We start from the raw sequence: 22,383 nt of genomic DNA on the forward strand, positions 1-22,383 counted from the left end.
TAAGCATGTCGGGAAATGTAGTGTTGAGCGACGTGGCCCCCTATGAACATCTTTGGACTACTTAGGCTCTAGCTACCATTTCTCTGCATGAGCCGTCCCTTAAGCGTTTTTTTTTGGGACGAGTTGCGGTCTACTCCTCTCAAGATAACAACCTAATGGTTACCATAATTCAGCTTTTGAAAAAAAACATAGTTTTTAGCACGGTTTGGCACCAAATGGAATCTGAGGTGGCCCCATGTTATTATACTGAACACAAATATAAAAGCAACAAGGAAATCAGTCATTTGAAATAAATAAATTAGGCCCTAATTTATGGATTTAATATGACTGGGAATACAGATATGCATCTGTTGGTCACAGATTTTAAAAAGTAAGATGGCGCTGACAGACATGGAAGCTCTACTTCTAGCTCCTAAGCAACTTTGCAGACAAGCATTTTGCTACACCTGCAATAACATCTGCTAAAAAAAAAATGGGCCACAGAATGGGCTTCAGGATCTCGTCACGGTATCTCTGTGCATTAAAATTGCCATCGATAAAATGCACTTTTGTTTGTCGTCCGTAGCTTATGCCTGCCCATACCCTTACCCGACCACCAACATGGGGAACTCTGTTCACAACATTGATATCAGCAAACCGCTCGCCCACACGACGCCAAACATGTGGTCTGCGGTTGTGAGGCCGGTTGGACGTACTGCTAAATTCTCTAAAACGACGTTGGAGGCAGCTTATGGCAGAGAAACTAACATTCAATTCTCTGGCAACAGCTCTGGTGGACATTCCTGCAGTCACCATGCCAATTGCATGCTCCCTCAAAACACAATGCCACAGAAGTCTCAAGTTATGTAACAAAATTGCACATTTTAGTGGCTTTTTCTTGTCCCCAGCACAAGGTGCACCTGTGTAATGATCATACTGTTTAATGAGCTTATTGATATGCCACACCTGTCAGGTGGATGGATTATCTTGGCAAAGAAGAAATGCTCACTAACAGGGATGTAAACAACATTTTAGAAAAATAAGCTTTTTGTGCGTATGGAACATTTCTGGGATCTTTTATTTCGGCTCATGAAACATGTGATCAACACTTTACGTTTATATTTTTGTTCAGTATATATATAGGTCTATGGGTGTCCCGTACCACAGTCATTATGACATCATCCCACCTCTGTTGCCAGTATAGTAATCTCAGCTACTAGGCTTTAATCTGTTACAATAGATTGCCAGTGTAACAAGCCAGGGTGCACCAGACATTTTACATTTTTTGTCATTTAGCAGACGCTCTTATCCAGAGCGACTTACAGTAGTGAACGCATACATTTTCATACTGGTCCCCTATGGGAATCGAACCCACAACCCTGGCATTGCAAGTGCCATGCTCAACCAAGTGAGACACACGGGACTTAAAGTCCTCTCAAACACAAACATCAAGCAAAAGGATCTGAAGGCTATTTCTGTGGCCTCTCAACTTGACTTCCAGTTACAATGTATGCAGCTCACTCATCACCTTAAAAATATATGTTCAACCCCTATGTAGGTATAGTAGGCAGTGCACTGCATAGGTAAATGGAACATGACAAAGTAGCACTTGACAAAAAAAGCACCACTTGTATTTGTTGGTCTTTTAGAAGTCTGTAAGAGTTTTATCTTTTTACAAAATGAAGAAGAGAAAACAAAATGGGGGGAAAAAATCAAACACTTTGCAATTCTCTTGGAGAACGCCCTGTTGCGTGTGTGCGCGTTTCACATGGGCTGGCACACAATCTCTAACGCCACACAATACTGCTGTCTTCTTGGCCTTCAGTGAGAGAGGGAGGGATGGAGAGAGGGAACGGGAAGGCAAGAGAAGGGGGAGTCTAACTAGACCTGGGTTCCAATAGTATTTATTTTCTTTCAAATACTTTAGCGGCACTTGTTTCAACTTGCCTGGCGCAACGGAACAGTCCCAAAAGTGCAAACCCTGCTTATCTGGAGCTCCTGGCAGGATCAACCAAAATGCTCAAAGTATTCGAAAGGAAGAAAATACCATTTGAGCCCAAGTTTGTCTCTAGCATAAAATAAATTTAATTTTAAATACATTAGTCAAGAGGGGGAACAGAGGGACAGAGCAGAGATGGGGTAACATTTAGGGGTGTGGTGCAGCAGTACTGCGCATCTGCCTGACATGCCTAGTCCATCTCCTCAGCTGTCTTGTGCGTCACATCAGCCTTCAATCTTTTCCTCCCTCCACAAGTCTCCTCAATTCTCTCCCTTTACAGTTTGGTTGCTGAGGGCAGCGGGTTGCTCATGGCAGCTGTTGGCACGGCAATTCAGGAAGGCAGCCTCAGGGTTCCTTTGCCCAGCAGGAACTGCAGAACGCGGTCAACCAGCAGGGCAGCGACAAAGTCAACCACCAGGACCTGGGCGATGACTAGCTTGAACTGCAGGGCAGAAAACACATAAAAGGTTATAATCATTTATACGTCCTTTTGCGCTGGTTTCCCAGAACAGATTAAGCCTAGTCCTGGACTTAAAAGGAGTTAAATGGAGAACTTCAAAACATATTATAAACTTAGTTAATTCATTATAAAGATTCATACATGCTTATAACAAGTTATAAAGCAATACGTCAAAACAATCACACAAAATGTGTGTGAAAGTACAGATGTTGGATCTTGATTTGACCAGTTTCATTGCAGGAGGAAAATAATCCTGCAGGAGGAGTTGAATGTTTGAAGAAATATGTAGAATCGCCGCCAGGGGGGCAGCTGGAAGCGGTGTTTGTATACAATGCAATAGCGTACCTACAATGTACCTTGGACTTCAAGGCCACTGTGTGCCAGTTCAAGTAGCATACGCAGGCTACAGCGCGTCTCGTGTGAATTCTTATGTGGATTATAAAACATTGACATATTTGTAGGGGGTATATGTATTTTTCGTTAGGGAAAATCATTTTATTGTTTAATCAATTGTTTTATTATATGTTCAAGGCAAGAAATAGGCAGAATCAATTATTGGTGGCCTCAGTGCCTGTGTGGTCCAGCGTCTACAGCCACTGACCCCGGGACATATATACCAGAGTTGGCATTGGTTCAAATCCACCCCACTTCCCTATGACCACCCCCTAAATCTTTCCAACACTGTTCTCTCGCTTCAATAAAAGCAAAACAAATACAAAAGGAGTGGGTTAACCTCACCTTTAAGAAATAATAAATCATTGGACAAATAACAATTAGATTGTGAGCACCAGTCCAACATAAAAATGATTATAAGTAATACAAGGTATGCTAAATTGATTCATAGAACATGCACAGACCTAGCAAGCAACAATAGACAGGGAAACAAACAGTAGCCTATTATGGGTTTTCACACCTTTCAATATGTGACAATGAATAGGCTAACGGGTAGCCTACAGAACATGGACAAATATAGCCCCACTGGTCAGAAACTTGACCGCCCCCGCAAGGAGAAAAAGAGAACAGCGGCTTTTCAGTGAACATAACTACTATAAATCACGAGGCTCATTTGAATTCCCTAATGAGCAGGACATTTTTCCGGGACAAAAGAGTGATCAAATTAAGATCCAACATCTGTATAATATATGCTGACCTCTGTTGGTATATCTACAAGAGAAAACTGCTCGTTGAATTCAGGCGAGGACCCTGAGAGAAGGCCCACGATGGCCAGACCTGACAGGGCAATACTCCACAGCAGTGGTCTGTTCTCTCTCAGAGACTCCATGAAAGGATGACCCTAGAAAAACACACAGTATTAGTGGAATACACGTGTATTATTCAATGATGGCTAGGATAAGTACTGAAGAGTCTATTCATTGTATAGAAAATGGGCCACATTTTCAATTATGTATCCCTTATGTAGGCTTAATGAAGCCTTCATAAGCCCTACATAGAAGCCTCACAAATCTTTTATTTGCAAAGAAAGGCCTTATAAAGGGATCATGAAGGCTTCATTAAACCTAAGATATGGAGGAGGAAGAGCAGTACCTTGTAGTTAATGGCAAAGGTAGCCATCTGCATGGCCATAGACATTATGTACACAGTGCTGTTGATGAGACTGGGCTCAAACTCTTTGTACAGGTCCGCAAACCTCTCCGCCCTAAAAGGTTAAAGGACAACAGACAGAGGATTAAGAGAGGGGATACTTGGACAGGTTGGAAACAAGACCATGTCAATTATTGTAAGGTGAACATGTACGGTTAGTACTGTGTGGGAGCAAATACAGTATCAACAATCTGTAGGTATCTATAGTGTGTGTGTGTGTGTATGCATGCATATGTACCTTGGAGGACTTCTGCTCTGTGCTCCTTTGTACAGGTATACCAGACTACAGAAGTGAACAGCAAACTGCAGCAGCACTGTCAGAACAGTGTACAGGTTGAAGATGTTAGGTAAGGGCCGCTCTTTAGACAGAGTCTTCAGGGGCTGGACAGGACAAGAGAAAATAGGATGAAAACTTAAAGAGGGAGCTTTCACATATCCCCTGTATGATCCATTTCCTGGAGCGTTTGGTGCCCTGAGCCGCACAATAAAAGCATGTGCGACACACAAATTAATCCCGGCTAAAACGTATCCTGGACCTGCGTTTGTAGCGGGTCCAAGTTGCAGGACCAGAGTATCAGGAGTCGCGTGGAACTATTTGCCTGTTGTAAACTAGCTAGCTCGCTAACGTCATGTAGAATGTGTGTCTTGCTAATCGCACCCTGAAACGGTTATTTTCAGGTCTGGTGAAAGCAAAACTGATGTTGTAGAATTTTCACAAACACTCCAGGAAAACGGACCAGGGCACCAAATTTCATGTGAAAACCCCATAAGTTGAGTTAAAGCTTAACTTGAAACTACACCGGTTAGCACTAGGGCTACATAATAATATGGATTCCTACCAATCACAACTACAGTACATGTATGTCATACATGTAGTAGGTACACACTGGTTCTTTCTCAATACTCTTTCCTCGATTCCTAATGTCATTTTCTCCTAAAAACAATGTCTGCGGGAACTGAGGAGAGGATTTAAGGAAAATTAACGCTTCCCTCTGACATTTTCAGGAGGCAGGGAAGGAGGCAGGAAGGAGAGGACACAAGGAACTGAAGGAGGAAAAACTATCAAAAACACTTCCGTGTTTTTCCCTCCATGTGACCTCTCACCTTTGACCTGGAGATGAAGAGGAAGCAGCCGGCCAATAGCAGGCCCTGTAGGGTGGCCTGGAAGTCACTGAACTTGACCCCCTCCAGGTAGAGGACAGACTGGCTGTAGGCCAGCACCAGGGCGTTCAGCGCCAAGATCTTAAACATCTGTAGTGTGGTCACCAGCGTACAGCGGCCCTGCTTTATCACGTGGCAGACTGGGGAGGAGGAGAGATAATGAGGAGATGATAATCATGTAGTGAGAGAGAGAGAGACAGTGAGTGTGTGAGAGAGAGAGACAGTGAGTGTGTGAGAGAGAGAGACAGTGAGTGAGTGAGCGGGAGACAGTGAGTGAGGGAGAGACAGTGAGTGAGAGAGAGACAGTGAGAGAGAGAGAGACAGTGAGAGAGAGAGAGACAGTGAGAGAGAGAGAGACAGTGAGTGAGTGAGAGAGAGACAGTGAGTGAGTGAGAGAGAGACAGTGAGTGAGTGAGAGAGAGACAGTGAGTGAGTGAGAGAGAGACAGTGAGTGAGTGAGAGAGACAGTGAGTGAGAGAGAGAGAGACAGTGAGTGAGAGAGAGAGAGACAGTGAGTGAGAGAGAGAGAGACAGTGAGTGAGAGAGAGAGAGAGAGAGAGTGAGTGAGAGACAGTGAGTGAGTGAGTGAGAGACAGTGAGTGAGTGAGTGAGTGAGTGAGTGAGTGAGTGAGTGAGTGAGTGAGTGAGTGAGTGAGTGAGTGAGTGAGTGAGTGAGTGAGTGAAAGAGAGAAAGAGAGAAAGAGAGAAAGAGAGCGAGCGTTTGTGTTCATTTGTGTTTGTATACAGTGTGGGTGTAAAAAATGTGTGTTGATTATGTGTGTGTTCCTCACTGCACTGTATGGAGGACAATTTGGAGGTGAAGGGGGCAGCAATGGAGGCATCTCCCAGTTTCACTACTTGTATCTGATCTTCTTCCAGCTCCCTTAAGACTTGACTAATCCTCTCCTACAACAGAATAAACACCAAATGGTTAACAACATGCACGCACGCACACACACCCCTCCCTCCCTACACACACACACCCCACCTTCTGCGCGGCTAGCTGCTCCTCTCTCTGGGCCATGACCCTCTGCCTGGCTGCCCTGGAGGTCAGTTTGACCCCTGAGCTGGTGACCGGAGGGAGGGAGGGTCTGGAGTCGGCTGCTGGGGTCTCCTTCTCTCTGCCCCTCTTCCTTCTCTCGGGCATACGCTCTGGGGCGTTCGCCAACAGAGCCACACCTGATGGGGGGAAAGGGGGAGGGAAGGTTGAGAGGGTAGGGGGGGAGAGAGAGAACGGACACACAATGATTCCCATATAGTGACATTGTTTGTGATAAGAGGATGGCATACATTTGCCTACTGAGACAATAAAGGTTGAATTGAAGGTGTCATGGACTAAGACCGGTGTGTGCGTTAACGTTGCTGAATATTGTGCACAGCTTTGAGTGACATGTCGAGTGACCTCACCGATATGGGCGTGTTTGAGCGCTCCGACGTCATTGGTCCCGTCTCCGCACATCAATGTTGTATAGCCCAATCCTTTAAGACTAGTGATTACAAACTCCTGGAACACAATAACAATACACACAGTTAGCACAAAACGACACACCATAAAACTAGTCTCAAAATGTAACGGCAGTTCTTGAGTGTGTTGGTTGTACACCGAGTGTACAAAACACAAAGAACATCTTCCTAATATTGAGTTGGACTTCAATTCCTCAGGGCATGGACTCGAAAGCGTTCCACAGGGATGCTGGCCCCTGTTGACTCCAATGCCTCCCAAAGTTATGACAAGTTGGCTGGATGTCCTTTGGACGGTGGACCATTCTTGATACACACAGGAAACTGTTGAGCGTGAAAAACCCAGCTGTGTTGCAGTTCTTGACACAAACCAGTGTGTCTGGCACCTACTACCATACCCTGTTCAAATGCACTTCAATCTTGTGTCTTGCCCCTTCACCCTCTGAATGGCACACATACACAATCCATGTCTCATTGTCTCAAGGCTTAAAAATCCTTCTTTAACCTGTCTCCTCCCCTTCATCTACACTGATTGAAGTGGATTTAACAAGTGATTTCAATAATGGATCATAGCTTTCACCTGGATTCACCTGGTCAGTCTACGTCATGGGAAGAGCAGGTGCTCATCATGTTTTGTACATGTTCAGAGTAAATGTAGCCTATTTTGAATTATCTAATAAGTTAATTCATTCATTACAACAACCAAGACAGAATTGACCATAGCGCACTACCTTTGACGAGGGCCCATAGTGCACTACTTTTGTCAAAAGTAGTGCACTAGAAAAAGAATAGGGTGCCATTTCTGACACAGATAACGTCTACAAGGAGGCAAGAAGACTGACCTTCTGTTTAGGGCTGACCCGTGCGAACACCCGGACATGGGGCAGGAGGGCATGGAGCAACCGTGTGTCACTGGTCAGTCTGGTTAGCCCCTCCCCCGTCACACACAGATCGTACTGATCGACCAACGAGGGGACGGACGGCGGGGGCAGCGGAACACACACACTGCCGTCAATAGACTCCCACTGCCACTCACCTGGAAGGAACAACGCCACAAGTGACCGTATTATAGAGCATTCTTAAAACAGCGACATATTACACCTGGGTTAAAATCATATTATGTCAAATAGTCTCAAGTACTTAAGGTGCGCTTGATTTGGTTTGCTTTATATTCCATTGTACTGGGGCAAAGTAGATCAAGTGCAGCTCAAGTATAATATATATGCATTTGACCCAGGTCTACAACACATGCACTGTCCACTATAGATCCCTTCATTACAACAATCATATGGCTATATCATCAATGCATTAGTCTGTAGATTAGTCTAGTACAGAGCCCTCCAACCATGTTCGTGGAGAGCTACCGTCCTGTCTGTTTTCGCTCCAACCCCAGTTGTAACTAACCGGATTCAGCTTATCAACCAGCTAATTATTAGAATCAGGTGCACTAGATTAGGTTTGGAGCAAAAACCTACAGGGCGGTTTTCGGATCAAGCATAAATTGGCTCTTAGTGTGCCCTACCCTGGTTGGGTCTGGCCTGCAGTACGAGCGTGTGTTCCTTCTGGATGAAGTGGAGCTCTCTGGCCACATGGCACGCTGTCAGAGGGTTGTCACCTGTTATCATCACCACCTGAAGGAGAGATGGAGGAGAGGAGGGTTATGTGTGTGTGTGGTGTGTGTGTGCGTGCGTGACTGAGTGAGTGAGTGCATGGATGTGCCTGATATTACTGTGATAAGTGTAATCTGAACAGAATCTTCATCAGTATCGGTGTGTGTGTGTGTCTTTTCCTGCTAATGAGTCTGTGCGAATGTGTGTGAGTTTGCGTGTGTATTCTGAGACCGCCTCCTCACATGATGCGATGCCTCCTGGATCTCTTTGATGACAGCCTTGCTGTCGGTCTTCAGGGGACACGAGACGACCATGAAGCCGGCAAACTGCAGGTCACACTCCAGAGCATCACGAGTCACCTCCCGCACCTGTACAGACCGCCACAAAGCACCCAGTCACACAAACAACCAACCCCTGCTGTGAAAGAGAGCCACTCTCATCTAGCCACTTGGCTGAGGTTCACGAAAGCCCTGTAGCTAACGTGGTACTTTATTTATCTCGAAGACCCAGAACTACCTCACCCTCTCTCTCGGCTGTGCAGCTCGGTTGTTGAGAGTATTGAAATAGCGTGAAATAGCGGGAAACTCATCCCCTCACACAGAGCAGGACACGACAGATAGGCGAGTTAGACAGGACAGATAGGCGAGTTAGACAGGACAGATAGGCGAGTTAGACACGACAGATAGGCGAGTTAGACAGGACAGATAGGCGAGTTAGACAGGACAGATAGGCGAGTTAGACAGGACAGATAGGCGAGTTAGACAGGACAGATAGGCGAGTTAGACAGGACAAGTAGGCGAGTTAGACAGGACAAGTAGGCGAGTTAGACAGGACAAGTAGGCGAGTTAGACAGGACAGGTAGGCGAGTTAGACAGGACAGGTAGGCGAGTTAGACAGGACAGGTAGGCGAGTTAGACAGGACAGATAGGCGAGTTAGACAGGACAGATAGGCGAGTTAGACAGGACAAGTAGGCGAGTTAGACAGGACAAGTAGGCGAGTTAGACAGGACAGATAGGCGAGTTAGACAGGACAGATAGGCGAGTTAGACAGGACAGATAGGCGAGTTAGACAGGACAAGTAGGCGAGTTAGACAGGACAAGTAGGCGAGTTAGACAGGACAAGTAGGTGAGTTAGACAGGACAAGTAGGTCATGGATAATGGATCCAGAGCGCCTGGCACCGCCTATCAAACCACGCTCAAAGACGCTCAGGTCACTCGTTTTGCCCATTCTAACGTTCAATCAAACAGTAACTAATGCCCCGATGCCCGTCTACCTGCTTTATATAACGATCCATTTTCGTGAACCGGGTGGTGTACCTAATAAACGCTTATTTTATTTTAAAATGATATTACTAACAACACACATTTTGACCAAGTGATCCGTGGAATAAGTATTGCATGTGTAATACAATACAATGTAATATTATTCATCTATAATGTATGTTCTTAACCCTGGGCAACATGGGCCTGGGAGGCTCACAGAGATATTGGTATCCACAGTACTCCAACTATCCATTTCTCAACTCAATATTTATTTGAATCCCCCAAAATGTAAATGTATTTATTTTTCTTCTTAAGTGCACTGTCATTTAAGCTTTATAACAGCAAAGTTTTCTCTCTGCCCCATGGAAAAATGTGTTGAGTTGCAGGATATTAGCGTTAAAGCGGCAACAACAATTATCTCTGCCACATGACAAAATGTGCAGAATTGCAGGAAATTTTCTCTCCGATGCCAAGAGGCGGGTCTTCCCGGGGCCCAAGACTTGGTTCGTCCAGCCATGCACTGCTAAAGTCATAGTCAAAGTCAATTATTTATATTTTTTCTCTCTCTTTAGTTGTGATCTGATTATGAGGGGGTCCCTGATGAATTTGCTATCACAAAAGGGATCCCCGTCTGCAAAAAGTTTGAGAAAGATAGATAGGACAGGTAGGTAGGTGAGTTAGACAGGACAGGTAGAGTTACCTGTTGGTGGCTGAGGTGTCCGATCTCTCTGTAGCCCAAGGCCAGAACCCTGGCCCCTTCTCGGGACATCTCCCTGTGCACCTGGTCATAGCTGTCTGGGCACTCTGAGAACTACAGAAACAAACAAATGGTTAGAACAACGGTAATGACTGCAGCAATGACGTATTCACTCAACACTGAGATTGTGTACTTGTAACGTGAAGTGTAGTACAGTAGACATGTATTATAGTAGACATGTATTATATTGACCATAAAGACATATTAAATTATACATTCAAATGTCAGTGGTTCTATCTCATTCTATGATATTGACCATGTCCCTGAGTGTCTCTGGAGCTCCTTTGACAGTGGAGACATAGCAGAGGTCAGCGGAGCCCAGTTTCTCATAGGAGGCCAGGACGGACATCCTCTTCAGAGCACTGGCAAAGTGGAACCGCTGGTGGATCTTCAGGCCTGGGGTCTTTATACCGCGAGCAAACACCTTTTCATCTACACCACACAGAGAGGGACAGAAGGGTAGATATGATGTAAACACAGAGACACACACACTTTCTCTACTGGTGTACAAAGAGGAGACAGAGCAAAAATCCTGAGGTACACGGGCGCGCGTGCACACACACACACACACACACACACACACACACACACACACACTACCTTTAGTGAGGGTCCAGTCAGCAGCAGTGAGCATGGCCTTCTCCAGAGGGTCACCTACCAGCTGTCCGTCGTCAAGGGTAACCAGTGAGTGACAGGTAGCAATCACCCGATGCGTTTCCACTGGGATCTCTGACACGGGAATCACTTCTTTCCCTTCTCTGGAGGAGTTTAGAAAATGTTTACAAGCAAACAAATGTAAAAATGTACTTCATATTCTTCCAAAGATTTTAATATGATTAAATAAATGCTAAAAACATGTCTGTTGCTCTTTACGTGTCACTTCTCAATATGATAAGATTCACAGTATGACACCAGCGCATAAGGGCATTGGTAGACACTTTACTTAATCCGGACCACTACGATGCCGTTAAGAAGACTTTAAAAACTTCTTAATATTATCAGGTCCAGTCAATCTTTGGAAAAAATTGCAACAAAGAAATGTATCATACTGAAAGATGTAAAAGAGAGTGTACCTGAGGCCTGCGACCCCCCGCACCACCAGATGGTCGCTGGTCAAGGTGCCCGTCTTGTCAAAGCAGCACACCTCCACCTTGCCTGCAAATGGGATCCTGAAGGGCTCAGTGCAGAACACGTCTATGGAAGGGAGAAGAAATAAAGGGGTGAGTCAAATAGAAGAACAGCGAGGAGGACTAGCATCATTAAGTACTACAAACATTACTATTCCACTTTCAGAACAACTTTCACAACACATACATCCACATACCACCCCAACCCCATTCACACACACACACACACACACACACACACACACACACACACACACACACACACACACACACACTCTCTCTCTCTGTTGACTCACAGAGCTTGGCCAGAGCGATGAGGGATGTGTTGACTGCCAGAGACAATTCTATCGGGAGCTCAGGTGGAACCACGGAGGTCAGGATGAGAGTACACTCCAGGAACAACTTATACCGGTTCCTGCTAGGGTCCTTAGTTCCTGCAGGGGAGAGAACACACAGAAACAGTTACACAACTATAAGTAGTAGTTACTCACACAGAGAAACCTATGCAGTATGTATATTTATAAAATGTTTGCACACATGCCTGTAAGTTGCTTTGCATAAAAGCATCTGCTAAACATCATATATTGTTATTAATAATATATACAGTTATACTGCATTAGGTCAGGAAAAACCTGCTGCTCTCTCCTGACCTCAGGGCCTATTTCGACAACTTGTTTTCTTACGTTTTATAAAAGGAGGAATTTGTGTTTTAGTCGTGTTATTTTTTTTTTTATGAATAGGGTCCTTTGGCAAGACTATCAAAATGTTCATACATGTCTTAGTGAGTTAAACAAATATCGCCTTAAATTCTGTCTTGGCTAAGATATAAACAAACTGTATAATGGAGAAATGTTCTAAGTAGGACCAACTGTACTTCTGCCTCCGCATTGCTTGTTCCATGTGGTTTTAGACTGGGTATCTGTGAAGAACTTTGGGACAACCGCTGACGTAAAAAGTGCTTTATAAACTCCATTTGATTGATTGAATTGCGTTGTTCACTGGATTTACTCACCTTCCACCCACACATATCCAGCAGCAGCGATGGCGAACACCAGGAGGAAGAGGATGAAGATGAATGTTTCTAAGTTGTTGGCTGTCACCCTCTTCACTCCAAACAAGATGGTCCTCAGCAGTTTACCCTGTAGAAGGGCATGGTCAACAACACCAGGGTTGTATTCATTAGCGAACACCGTAGCAAAACATGTTGCAACAGAAAATGAAAACAAACGGTTCTTATTGGACAAGTTCGGTAGTCAAGAGCAGCAGCCCCTCACCTGAGAGGTATAGAATCCGGTTCTCAACACATAAGCCACACAGCCATTGTCCACAGCTGCAGAAAAACGTAAAAGAAGAAAAACAAACTATTATGATTTGCTCTAAGTAAGACAAGAAAGATACAATCACTGAGGGCAGATTCAATCCATCTATTGGATTGGCCGAGGGAGATGAACATTTATCTCAAATGTAGATTTTTTTAAGTGATAACAAAATTTAGATTGAAAGCGCAATACAATTAGAATTGTTCATCTCAAAGTGGAAAAAAAAATGCTGGACATTTCTGCCTTACGACAAGTGAATAATATACTGCATAGTAGGTAGGAACTGACGTTTGAGTCCTACAGTGGCACGGAGCGGGGGGCTGTGCTGCACCACCTTGGTCCCACCAGAGATTATATGGAGGCGGGCATCACCCTGAAGGTCCAGTACTCTCTCTGGGTCCAGATCCTCCACTGGCTCCTAAACACACAACATGATGGAACATCAAGTTAAAACACTCCTTTTAAGGATTAATGGAGCCTATGATTTCTAAGCATATGATTTTGATAAATGATATGTGAAGCATTTATGATATTCTATGCTTATGAAGTCTTTGTGAATAGTATAGTAACATTCCCATTGTGTTGACAATCTACAGTGATCCTCATTGAGATGTTTCTACAACTTAATTGGAGTCAATTGATTGGACATGATTTGGAAAGGCACACACCTGTCAAAATAAAGGTCCCACAGTTGACAGTGCATGTCAGAGAAAAAACCAAGCCATGTGGTTGAAGGAATTGTCCATAGACCTCCGAGACAGGATTGTGTTGAGGCACCGATTTGGAGAAGAACATTTCTGCAGCATTGAAGGACCCCAAGAACACAGCGGCCTCCAACATTCTTAAATGGAAGAAGTTTGGAACTACCAAGACTCGTCCTAGAGCTGGCCACCCAGCCAAACTGAGCAATCGGGGTAGAATGGCCTTGGTAAGGGAGGTGACCAAGAACCCGATGGTCACTCTGACAGAGCTCCAGAGTTCCTCTATGGAGATGGGAGAAACTGAAACGTCACGTCTGAAGGAAACCTGGCACCATCCCTACGGTGAAGCATGGTGGTGGCAGCATCATGCTGTGGGGATGTTTTTCAGCGGCAGGGACTGGGAGACTAGTCAGGATCGAGGGAAAGATGAACGGACCAAAGTACAGAGAGATCCTTGATGAAAACCTGCTCCAGAGCGCTCAGGACTTTAGACTGGGGTGAAGGTTCACCTTCCAACAGGACAACGATTCTAAGCACACTGCCAAGACAATGCAGAAGTGGCTTCGGGACAAGTCTCTGAATGTCGTTGAGTGGCTCAGCAAGAGCCCGGACTTGAACCCAATCGAACATCTCTGGAGAGACCTGAAAATAGCTGTGCATCAACGCTCCCCATTCAACCTGACAGAGCTTAAGAGGATCAGCAGAGAAGAATGGGAGAAAATCCCCAAATACAGGTGTGCCAAGCTTGTAGTATCATACCCAAGAAGACTCAATGCTGTAATCGCTGCCAAAAGGTGCTTCAACAAAGTACTGAGTAAAGGGTCTGAATACTTATGTAAATGGGAAATTCAATTTTAGAATGAGGCTGTAACGCAACAAAATGTGGAAAAAGTCAAGTGGTCTGAATACTTTCCGAAGGCACTGTATATTGTCCAGACAGACTGCATTGTTTTGCATGGTTGTTATCTAGTCTAGTATAGGATAGGCTTCCCATCTGTCTGACCTTCATCTGAGGAACTGACTCTCCCGTCAGCATGGCCTCGTCCACGATGCAGCGCCCTCTCAGCAGCAGCACGTCACATGGAACCAAGTTCTCCTGGGGTGAGCGGCCTGGGGGGGAAGAGAAAGACATATATACTGTGCCAAACCAACGTGAGAATGCTGTTCATTGACTACAGCTCAGAGTTCAGCACGATAGAATCCTCAAAGCTCACCACTAAGCTAAGGTCCCTGGACTACACCTACCTCTGCAACTGGATCCTGCACTTCCTGACGGGCCGCCCCCAGTTGGTTGTTTGAATGTTAAAGGGTAAGCGACAACACATCCGCCACGCTGACCCTCAACATGGGGGCCCCTCAGGGGTGCATGCTTAGTCCCCCATGTACTGCCTGTTCATCCATTAAGTTTGCAGACGACACGAAGGGTGGTATGCTTGATCACCGACGATGATGAGACAGACTACAGGGAGGTTAGAGACCTGGTAGTGTGGTGCCAGGACAACAATCTCTCCGTCGACGTCAGTAAGACAAAAGGAGTGGACTACAGGAAACGGAGGGCCAAGCACGCCCCCATTCACATCGATGAGGCTGTAGTAGAGCGTGTCGAGAGTTCCTCTCTGTCCACATCACTAACGATCTATCATGGTCCAAACACACCGACACAGTCGTGAAGAGAGCACGACAATGTCTCATCCCCCTCAGAAGGCTGAAAAGATTTGGCATGGGCCCTCAGATCCTCAAAAAGTTCCACAGCTGCACGATCGAGAGCATCTTGACTGGCTGCATCACTGCTTGGTATGGCAATTGCTTGGCATCAGACCGCAAGGCTCTACAGAGGGTAGTGCGTATGTCCCAATACATCACTGGGGCCAAGCTCCCTGCCATCCAGGACCTCTATACCAGGCGTTGTAAGAGGAAGGCCCAAAAAATGGTCAAAGATTTAAGCCATAGAAACTTCTCTCTGCAACCGCACAGAAAGCGGTACAAATGCACCAAGTCTATAAATAAACAGGACCCTGGACAGCTTCTACTCCCAAACCATGACTTCTGAACAAGACTGTTACAGCTAATCAAATGGCTAGCCGGACTACCTGCATTGACCCTTTTTTGCACGGACTCTACGCACACACACTGGACTCTACCCACACACATACTTTCAAACTCACCAAATACACTACCGGTCAAAAGTTTTAGAACAATTACTCATTCAAGTGTTTTTCTTTATTTTTACAAGTTTCTACAATGTAGAATACTAGTGAAGACATAACAACTATGAAATAACACATATGCGATCATGTGGTAAGCAAAAAAGTGTTAAACAAATCAAAATATATTTTATATTCTTCAAAGTAGCCACCCTTTGCCTTGATGACAGCTTTGCGCACTCTTGGCATTCTCTCAGCCAGCTTCACCTGGAATGCTTTTCCAACAGTCTTGAAGGAGTTCCCACAAATTCTGAGCACTTGTTGGCTGCTTTTCCTTCACTCTGCGGTCCGACTCATCCCAAACCATCTCAATTTGGTTGAGGTCAGGGGATTGTGGAGGCCATGTGGAGGCCAAAAACAGAAATACCTTATTTACATAAGATATTTGAAAAAGCGTGTGCGAGCAAGGAGGCCTACAAACCTGACTCAGTTACACCAGCTCTGTCAGGAGGAATGGGCCAAAATGTGCGAGCAAGAAGGCCTACAAACCTGACTCAGTTACACCAGCTCTGTCAGAAGGAATGGTCCTGCGCGCTCTTGAGCAGGTTTTCGAAATTGAGTTCAGGTGCATTCTGTTTCCATTGATCATCCTTGAGATGTTTCTACAACTTGATTAGAGTCCACTTGTGGTAAATTCAATTGATTGGACATGATTTGGAAAGGCACACACCTGTTTATATAAGGTCCCACAGTTGACAGAGCATATCAGAGCAAAAACCAAGTCATGAGGTCAAAGGAATTGTCCGTAGAGCTCCATGACAGGAAGGGTACCAAAACATTGAAGGTCCTCAAGAACACAGTGGCCTCCATCATTCATAAATGGAACAAGTTTAGAACCACCAAGACTCTTCCCAGAGCTGGCCGCCCAGCCAAACTGAGAAACAGGGCGAGAAGGGCCTTGGTCAGGTAGGTGACCAAGAACCTGATGGTCACTCTAAAGAGCTCCAGGGTTCCTCTGTGGAGATGGGAGAACCTTCCAGAAGGACAACCGTCTCTGCAGCACTCCACAAATCAGGCCTTTATGGTAGAGTGGCCAGACGGACGCCACTCCTCAGTAAAGGGCAGACGACAGCCCGCTTGGAGTTTGTCAAAAGGCAACTAAAAGACTCTCAGACCATGAGAAACAATATTCTCTGGTCTGATGAAACCAAGATTGAACTCTTTGGCCTGAATGCCAAGTGTCACATCTGGAGGGAACCTGGCACCATCCCTACAGTGAAGCATGTTGGTGGCAGCATCATACTGTGGGGATGTTTTTCAGCGGCAGGGACTGGAAAACTAGTCAGGATCGAGGGAAAGATGAATGGAGCAAAGTACAGAGAGAGATCCTTGATGAAAACCTGCTCCAGAGCGCACAGGACCTCAGACTGGGGTGAAGGTTCACTTTCCAACAGGACAATGACCCGAAGTACACAGCCAAAACAAAGCAGGAGTGGCTTCGGGACAAGTCACTGAATGTCCTTGAGTGGCCCAGCCAAAGCCCGGACCTGTACCCGATCGAACATCTCTAGAGAGACCTGAAAATAGCTGTACAGCGACACTCCCCATCCAACCTGACAGAGCTTGAGAGGATCTGCAGAGAAGAATGGGAGAAACTCTCCTAATACAAGTGTGCCAAGCTTGTAGTATCATACCCAATAAGACTTGAGGCTGTAATCGCTGCCAAAGGTGCTTCAACAAAGTATTGAGTAAAGGGTCTGAATACTTATGTAAATGTGATTGCAGTTTTGTATTTTTTATAAATTAGCAAACAAATAAAAAAAACTGTTTTTGCTTTGTCATTATGGGGTATTGTGTGTTGATTGATTAGGGGGAAAACAGATTTATTCTAAAATGGATAAAATAGTTAACTTAACAAAATATAGATGGGTTTGAATACTTTACGAATGCACTGTAGATGTACAGTACATAGCTACCTCAATTACCTAGTAACCCTGCACATCGACTTGGTACTGAAACCCTGTATATATACATTTTATTTTCTACTCCCTATATATAGCCATGTTATTTTTACTCTTTATTTTTATTCGTTATTCACTGTGTATTTCTCCCTCTTATCACTATTTCTATTTTACAATTTTGTATCTTATCTTTAACTGTGCATCGTTGGGGCCTCCCGAGTGGCGTAGCGATCTAAGGTAACGCATCGCTGTGCTTGAGGCGTCACTACAGACCAGGGTTCGATCACATGCTGTGTCACAGCCGGCCGTGACCGGGAGACCCATGAGGCTGCACATGAACTGACTTCGGTTGCCCAGCTGGATGGTGTTTCCTCCGACATATTGGTGCGGCTGGCTTCCGGGTTAAGCGAGCAGTGTGTCAAGAAGCAGAGCGGCTTGGCAGGGTCGTGTTTTTGGAGGACGCATGGCTCTCGACCTTCGCCTCTCCCAAGTCCGTAGGGGAGTTGCAGCAATGTGACAAGACTGTAACTACCAATTGGAAATCTCAAAATTGGGGAGAAAAAAGGTATAAAAGAACAAAAAATAATAATATATCATATATATATATATTATTCTTTTTTTTTTTATCTGCATTGTTGGAAATGGACCTGTAAGTAAGAATTTAATTCTTAGTCGACACCTGTTGTCTACGAAGCATGTGAAAAATAAAAAACTTGATTCGATTTTGACAGGCTGTGGACAGAGGAAATACGTAACTAAATTCTCCTGGGGTGAGTTTCCTGGGGGGGAAGACAAAGATATACGCACACTGTGTCAAACTGGCTGGGGCTCTATCTCAATTAGTCTCTTCGCGATTCCTCGCATCTCATCTCCTCAACAGTATTCGAGGACAAAGTCCAAGGTCCCTCCCCTTTTTCTCCAATGTATTTTGAAAAGGTTGGCGAGGATATAAGATGCGTGAAATTGAGGAAAGATGATTTGAGAAAGAGTATGGTTCTAGATGAAGGAAATACTCCTGAACGGGAAGAGTTAACAGACAGGAACCTTACCTATTGAGACAATGTCCCCGGGGACTAGTTCATCACTGGACACAGGCCTCCACTTCCTGTTGCGGTAAACCTGTTGGGAAACATGGACACAAACGTGTAAATATCAGGGGCCTGTTCAGTAGGGAGAAAACTTTTTTGACACCGAGTAAAACAAGGAGGTACTAGCTACACTTGTTCAATAATAAGAACACACAAAGATGTTCATTTTCCGTTTCATAACATTTTACACATTGTGCCCTACTGAACACGACACGGACAGATCTATATAAATCCAGATCAAATAGATCATTTGGTTAATGCAGCATTTCCAAAACTAGGGGTCACAAAACTCCTACTGGCAGGTAGCCTGGCGGGTTAGGAGCGTGGGGCCAGTAACCGAAAGGTTGAAACCGAAAGGTTGCTGGATCGAAACCCAGAGCTGACAAAATCTGTCGTTCCGCCCCTGATCAAGGCAGTTAACTCACTGTTCCCCAGGCGCCAATGACGTGGATGTCGATTAAGGCAGCCCCCCGCACCTCTCTGATTCAGAGGGGTTGGGTTAAATGCGGAAGACACATTTCAGTTTAATGCTTTCAGTTGTACAACTGACTAGGTTGTACAACTGACTAGGTTGTACAACTGACTAGGTTGTATAACTGACTAGGTTGTATAACTGACTAGGTCTTAGCTGACCTGTCTATTTCCACCAATTGTAGCTCTAACTTTGGAACGACATAAGTTATACGCTATTTATTATGACCCTATTCCTGCCAGCTAAGACTCTCAGGAACAAGTATGTGTCTTCTGTTTCCCTCTACCACGCACACAAGCATAATTCGTTAGAACCGAGTAGACAGAACCAGGCACCAAATCAGACTGGGGGGAAAAGAATATCATAATTGAAAGCAATGATGGTGTTCTTTTCTACACAGAAGATCATATACAATTATTGGCCGATGATTTTCTGAACTTCCCAATACCTTTCTGATGCATTTCAGTTACTTCAAACCATACTTCCTTCTGATTGAAGTACTGCCATACTGATTTGCCATAGACACAAATAAAAAAGTTAAGATTGGCTGTTGATTACATCACCTTTTTTATTTTTATTTTTTAACACATGATGGGTTCGCAAAAAATGTTTGATAATCAAATTGGGCATTAGACCCCAAAAAATTTGGGAACCCCTGGGTAAATGAGTCTGATGCTAGTATATAGTGGGAGTCAGGGCCTTCATTCTACAACTACAATAACATGGCTCTGGTGAGCATTTGATGATCTGCACTTGAGCAAGAAGAACATGCGCCTTTGCTTGTATCGTATCCTCAAATATCAAAACGACATGATCATTTGGATAAAGGAACAGTAGTTCACCTGGATCATGTAGGGTTTGTTCCCCATGCGTCGTATCTCAGACATGTTCCTCATCTGCTGTTGTACCAGAGAGGCTTCGAAGGCCACCAGCATGAAGAGAGTGAACACGCTGTAGTACCAGTACTCATCCAGACACCACAGACCCACACAGAACACCTGAGGAGGGGGGAGAGAGAGCATCCATCTGTACAAATGTTGAGCCAAGCCGAGTGGTACTGTGCTGGCTTGGTTGATGCATCGGCCATCCACCATAGTTGCTAAAACAGTACTGAAAAGGACCATGTGAAAAGAAAATATCAGAGCTAGTGCAGTATGTTTCAGGTCAGCAAGATAGTATGAAAAGGGTATTAACTATTGAGTAAATGCTATCCCCACATGCCCTTAAAGAGATCAATATAGAAAATGAAAGAGAGACTAGAGAGGGATTTTACTACGTGTCATATTACTACTTGACAAAACAACACGCAAATATGCACGCGCGCACACACACACCTGGAAGACAAAGAAGGGAGCGGTGGCTCTCTCCCTGAAGAGCTCCAGGAAGTCCGGCACCACCATCTCAGCGCGGTTGGTCCCATAGCGCTTCTCGGCGGCATGCAGGTCTGTCTCCTCCTGGTAGCCTCGCCAGGCCTGGAAGAAGCCCATTGGCTGTCGGACGGGGAACGACACGGGGAGGAAACACTTCCTCTCCTTACTGTCGAAGATGTAGCAGATCTTCTGGAACTCAAAGGAAAGGATTCCCTCGCCGTTCTCATCCTGAAGAGAGAGCGAGTGAGTACATTAATTAAAACACACAAAAAAAATATGCCATCCAAAAAGCAGTATAACTGACTAGCATAGAGATGTTAAGAGAAGACCATTCTGACATCATGCATTTCCCACAAGTTTTAACCAGTATACCTGAGTCATGTACAGCACGGCCCACCGTAGCAAAACATTTTGCAACAGTTACAAATGTTTTCTCCCCATTGAACACAACCATTGTTTAAGTAAACAAGGTGTAGGACAGGGGAACAAGGCAAACTCACCCGGTCTCTCTGCAGTGGTACCAGCTCAGCAGAACCATTGTTGGGGGTGGGTATAACCTTAGCCAGGGTGGCCTTGTGTGGGTCTGGCTCCTGTTAATACACATCGATTCACAGCATGTGAGCAATTCACATACTCTATCTGACAGACACAGCCATATAATCAGCTCAAAACTTTCTGAACAAGGAACACAAATATATTACACATCATTTGAAAATGTCCTTGTTTAGAGCATAAAATAATGCTGACTAGAGTGATCACAAGTTAAATTGGGCAGTGTTGGTTCACAATCTCCAACACCTAATTCCAAAACAACCGCAGATGATCCATCCACATTACCTTGGCGCAGGTAAGCCAACAGTGCGCGTGCACGGACCAATAACCGGAGAGCGCTGTGAGGACGTGAGCGATCCCGATGGCGGCGAGAGCTAGTAGGCCTGCTTCTGGGTACTCGGAAGTACCGTATACTACGAGCCACAAGTACAACCAGCCAGGGTACAGCACGGCTAAAAAAGGTAGAACCGTGCCGTGGAATAGCCGGGGCCTGCGCCGGTACATCGACACCGAGCTAACGTTCTCGTCGTCAGTCTCGGCGCTGTCATGCTGGCTGTGGTTGTGCAAAGAGGGGGCAATTTGCAGGTCCCCCGATCCCTGATTCCCGTCCCCCGCAACCATATTCCCCTGTTTCGTATCCACGTTAATTTTCGTCCCTCTCTCTCAGGGCCCTCTCTTTCCACCACCTCCCCCTAGTTATTGGTGTCCGTGGTAAGGCAGTTCAATCTAGTTGTTTTAGTCCGGTGTCAGGTCCAGTTTTCTGTATCGGCTCGTTCTCACACAGCTGCTTCCGCGTACGCAACCACGTAAGGGCACGTAATGTCCTTTTTGCTGTCGTGTGGTTACTTCCTGCCGAGAGAGATGCCGATTTGATCAAATTTGTTTGACATCAAATATCCTAAATCAAGTGCATCTTAAAATGACATTTTTCAAATCAATGGTTGACAAAATAAAGGTTAAAATATCACAGGACATTCGGTTGTTCATCCTTTAAGAAATCGACGCTTTTGGACTCGAGCAGGAAATGTCAAAATCTGTGATTGACAACAACCCAGGACCAATGGGATAAAACAATGGCAGTAGGACCAATGGGATAGAACAATGGCAGTATGCAAGTGGTTTCGAACAATCGAAATAGAGGAGGGTGTATGCGGTAGATATTCTGTATATGGCTGTGAACACGTGTTTTATAACCTTGATTCTCACTTTACTTTCTTTCTAAACAAGCCGTCAAATTACCTCCATCGCAAACATGTGTCTTCAACGTTATGCTTTTGATTCCATTTCATAGCTATCTATTTTAGTAAAAAATCTACGTTATAAACTGTACTCAGTCACACCAATAAAATACAGTTG

General features: G+C 45.0%; 1 protein-coding gene across 1 annotated transcript; it reads right to left on the minus strand.

The window, feature by feature from the left end:
* Nucleotides 1-1,585: 1,585 nt before the first annotated feature.
* atp13a1 (ATPase 13A1) lies at nt 1,586-21,840 on the minus strand. Its single transcript, XM_038980855.1, has 25 exons — nt 21,313-21,840; nt 20,976-21,065; nt 20,440-20,703; nt 19,948-20,103; nt 18,595-18,664; nt 14,444-14,550; nt 13,028-13,157; nt 12,695-12,750; nt 12,433-12,559; nt 11,717-11,854; nt 11,367-11,487; nt 10,894-11,051; nt 10,550-10,725; nt 10,237-10,347; nt 8,515-8,640; nt 8,185-8,293; nt 7,505-7,698; nt 6,609-6,705; nt 6,190-6,380; nt 5,993-6,107; nt 5,145-5,341; nt 4,279-4,421; nt 3,984-4,095; nt 3,589-3,732; nt 1,586-2,420 (listed from the first exon to the last, which is right to left on the minus strand). The coding sequence occupies exons 1-25, from the start codon at nt 21,646-21,648 to the stop codon at nt 2,310-2,312; spliced, it is 3,579 nt and encodes a 1,192-aa protein (XP_038836783.1). The 5' UTR covers nt 21,649-21,840; the 3' UTR covers nt 1,586-2,309.
* Between the last annotated feature and the right edge of the window lie 543 nt (nt 21,841-22,383).

This window comes from Salvelinus namaycush, chromosome 3 (assembly GCF_016432855.1).
Source record: "Salvelinus namaycush isolate Seneca chromosome 3, SaNama_1.0, whole genome shotgun sequence".
In the NCBI taxonomy this organism is placed as follows: domain Eukaryota; kingdom Metazoa; phylum Chordata; class Actinopteri; order Salmoniformes; family Salmonidae; genus Salvelinus; species Salvelinus namaycush.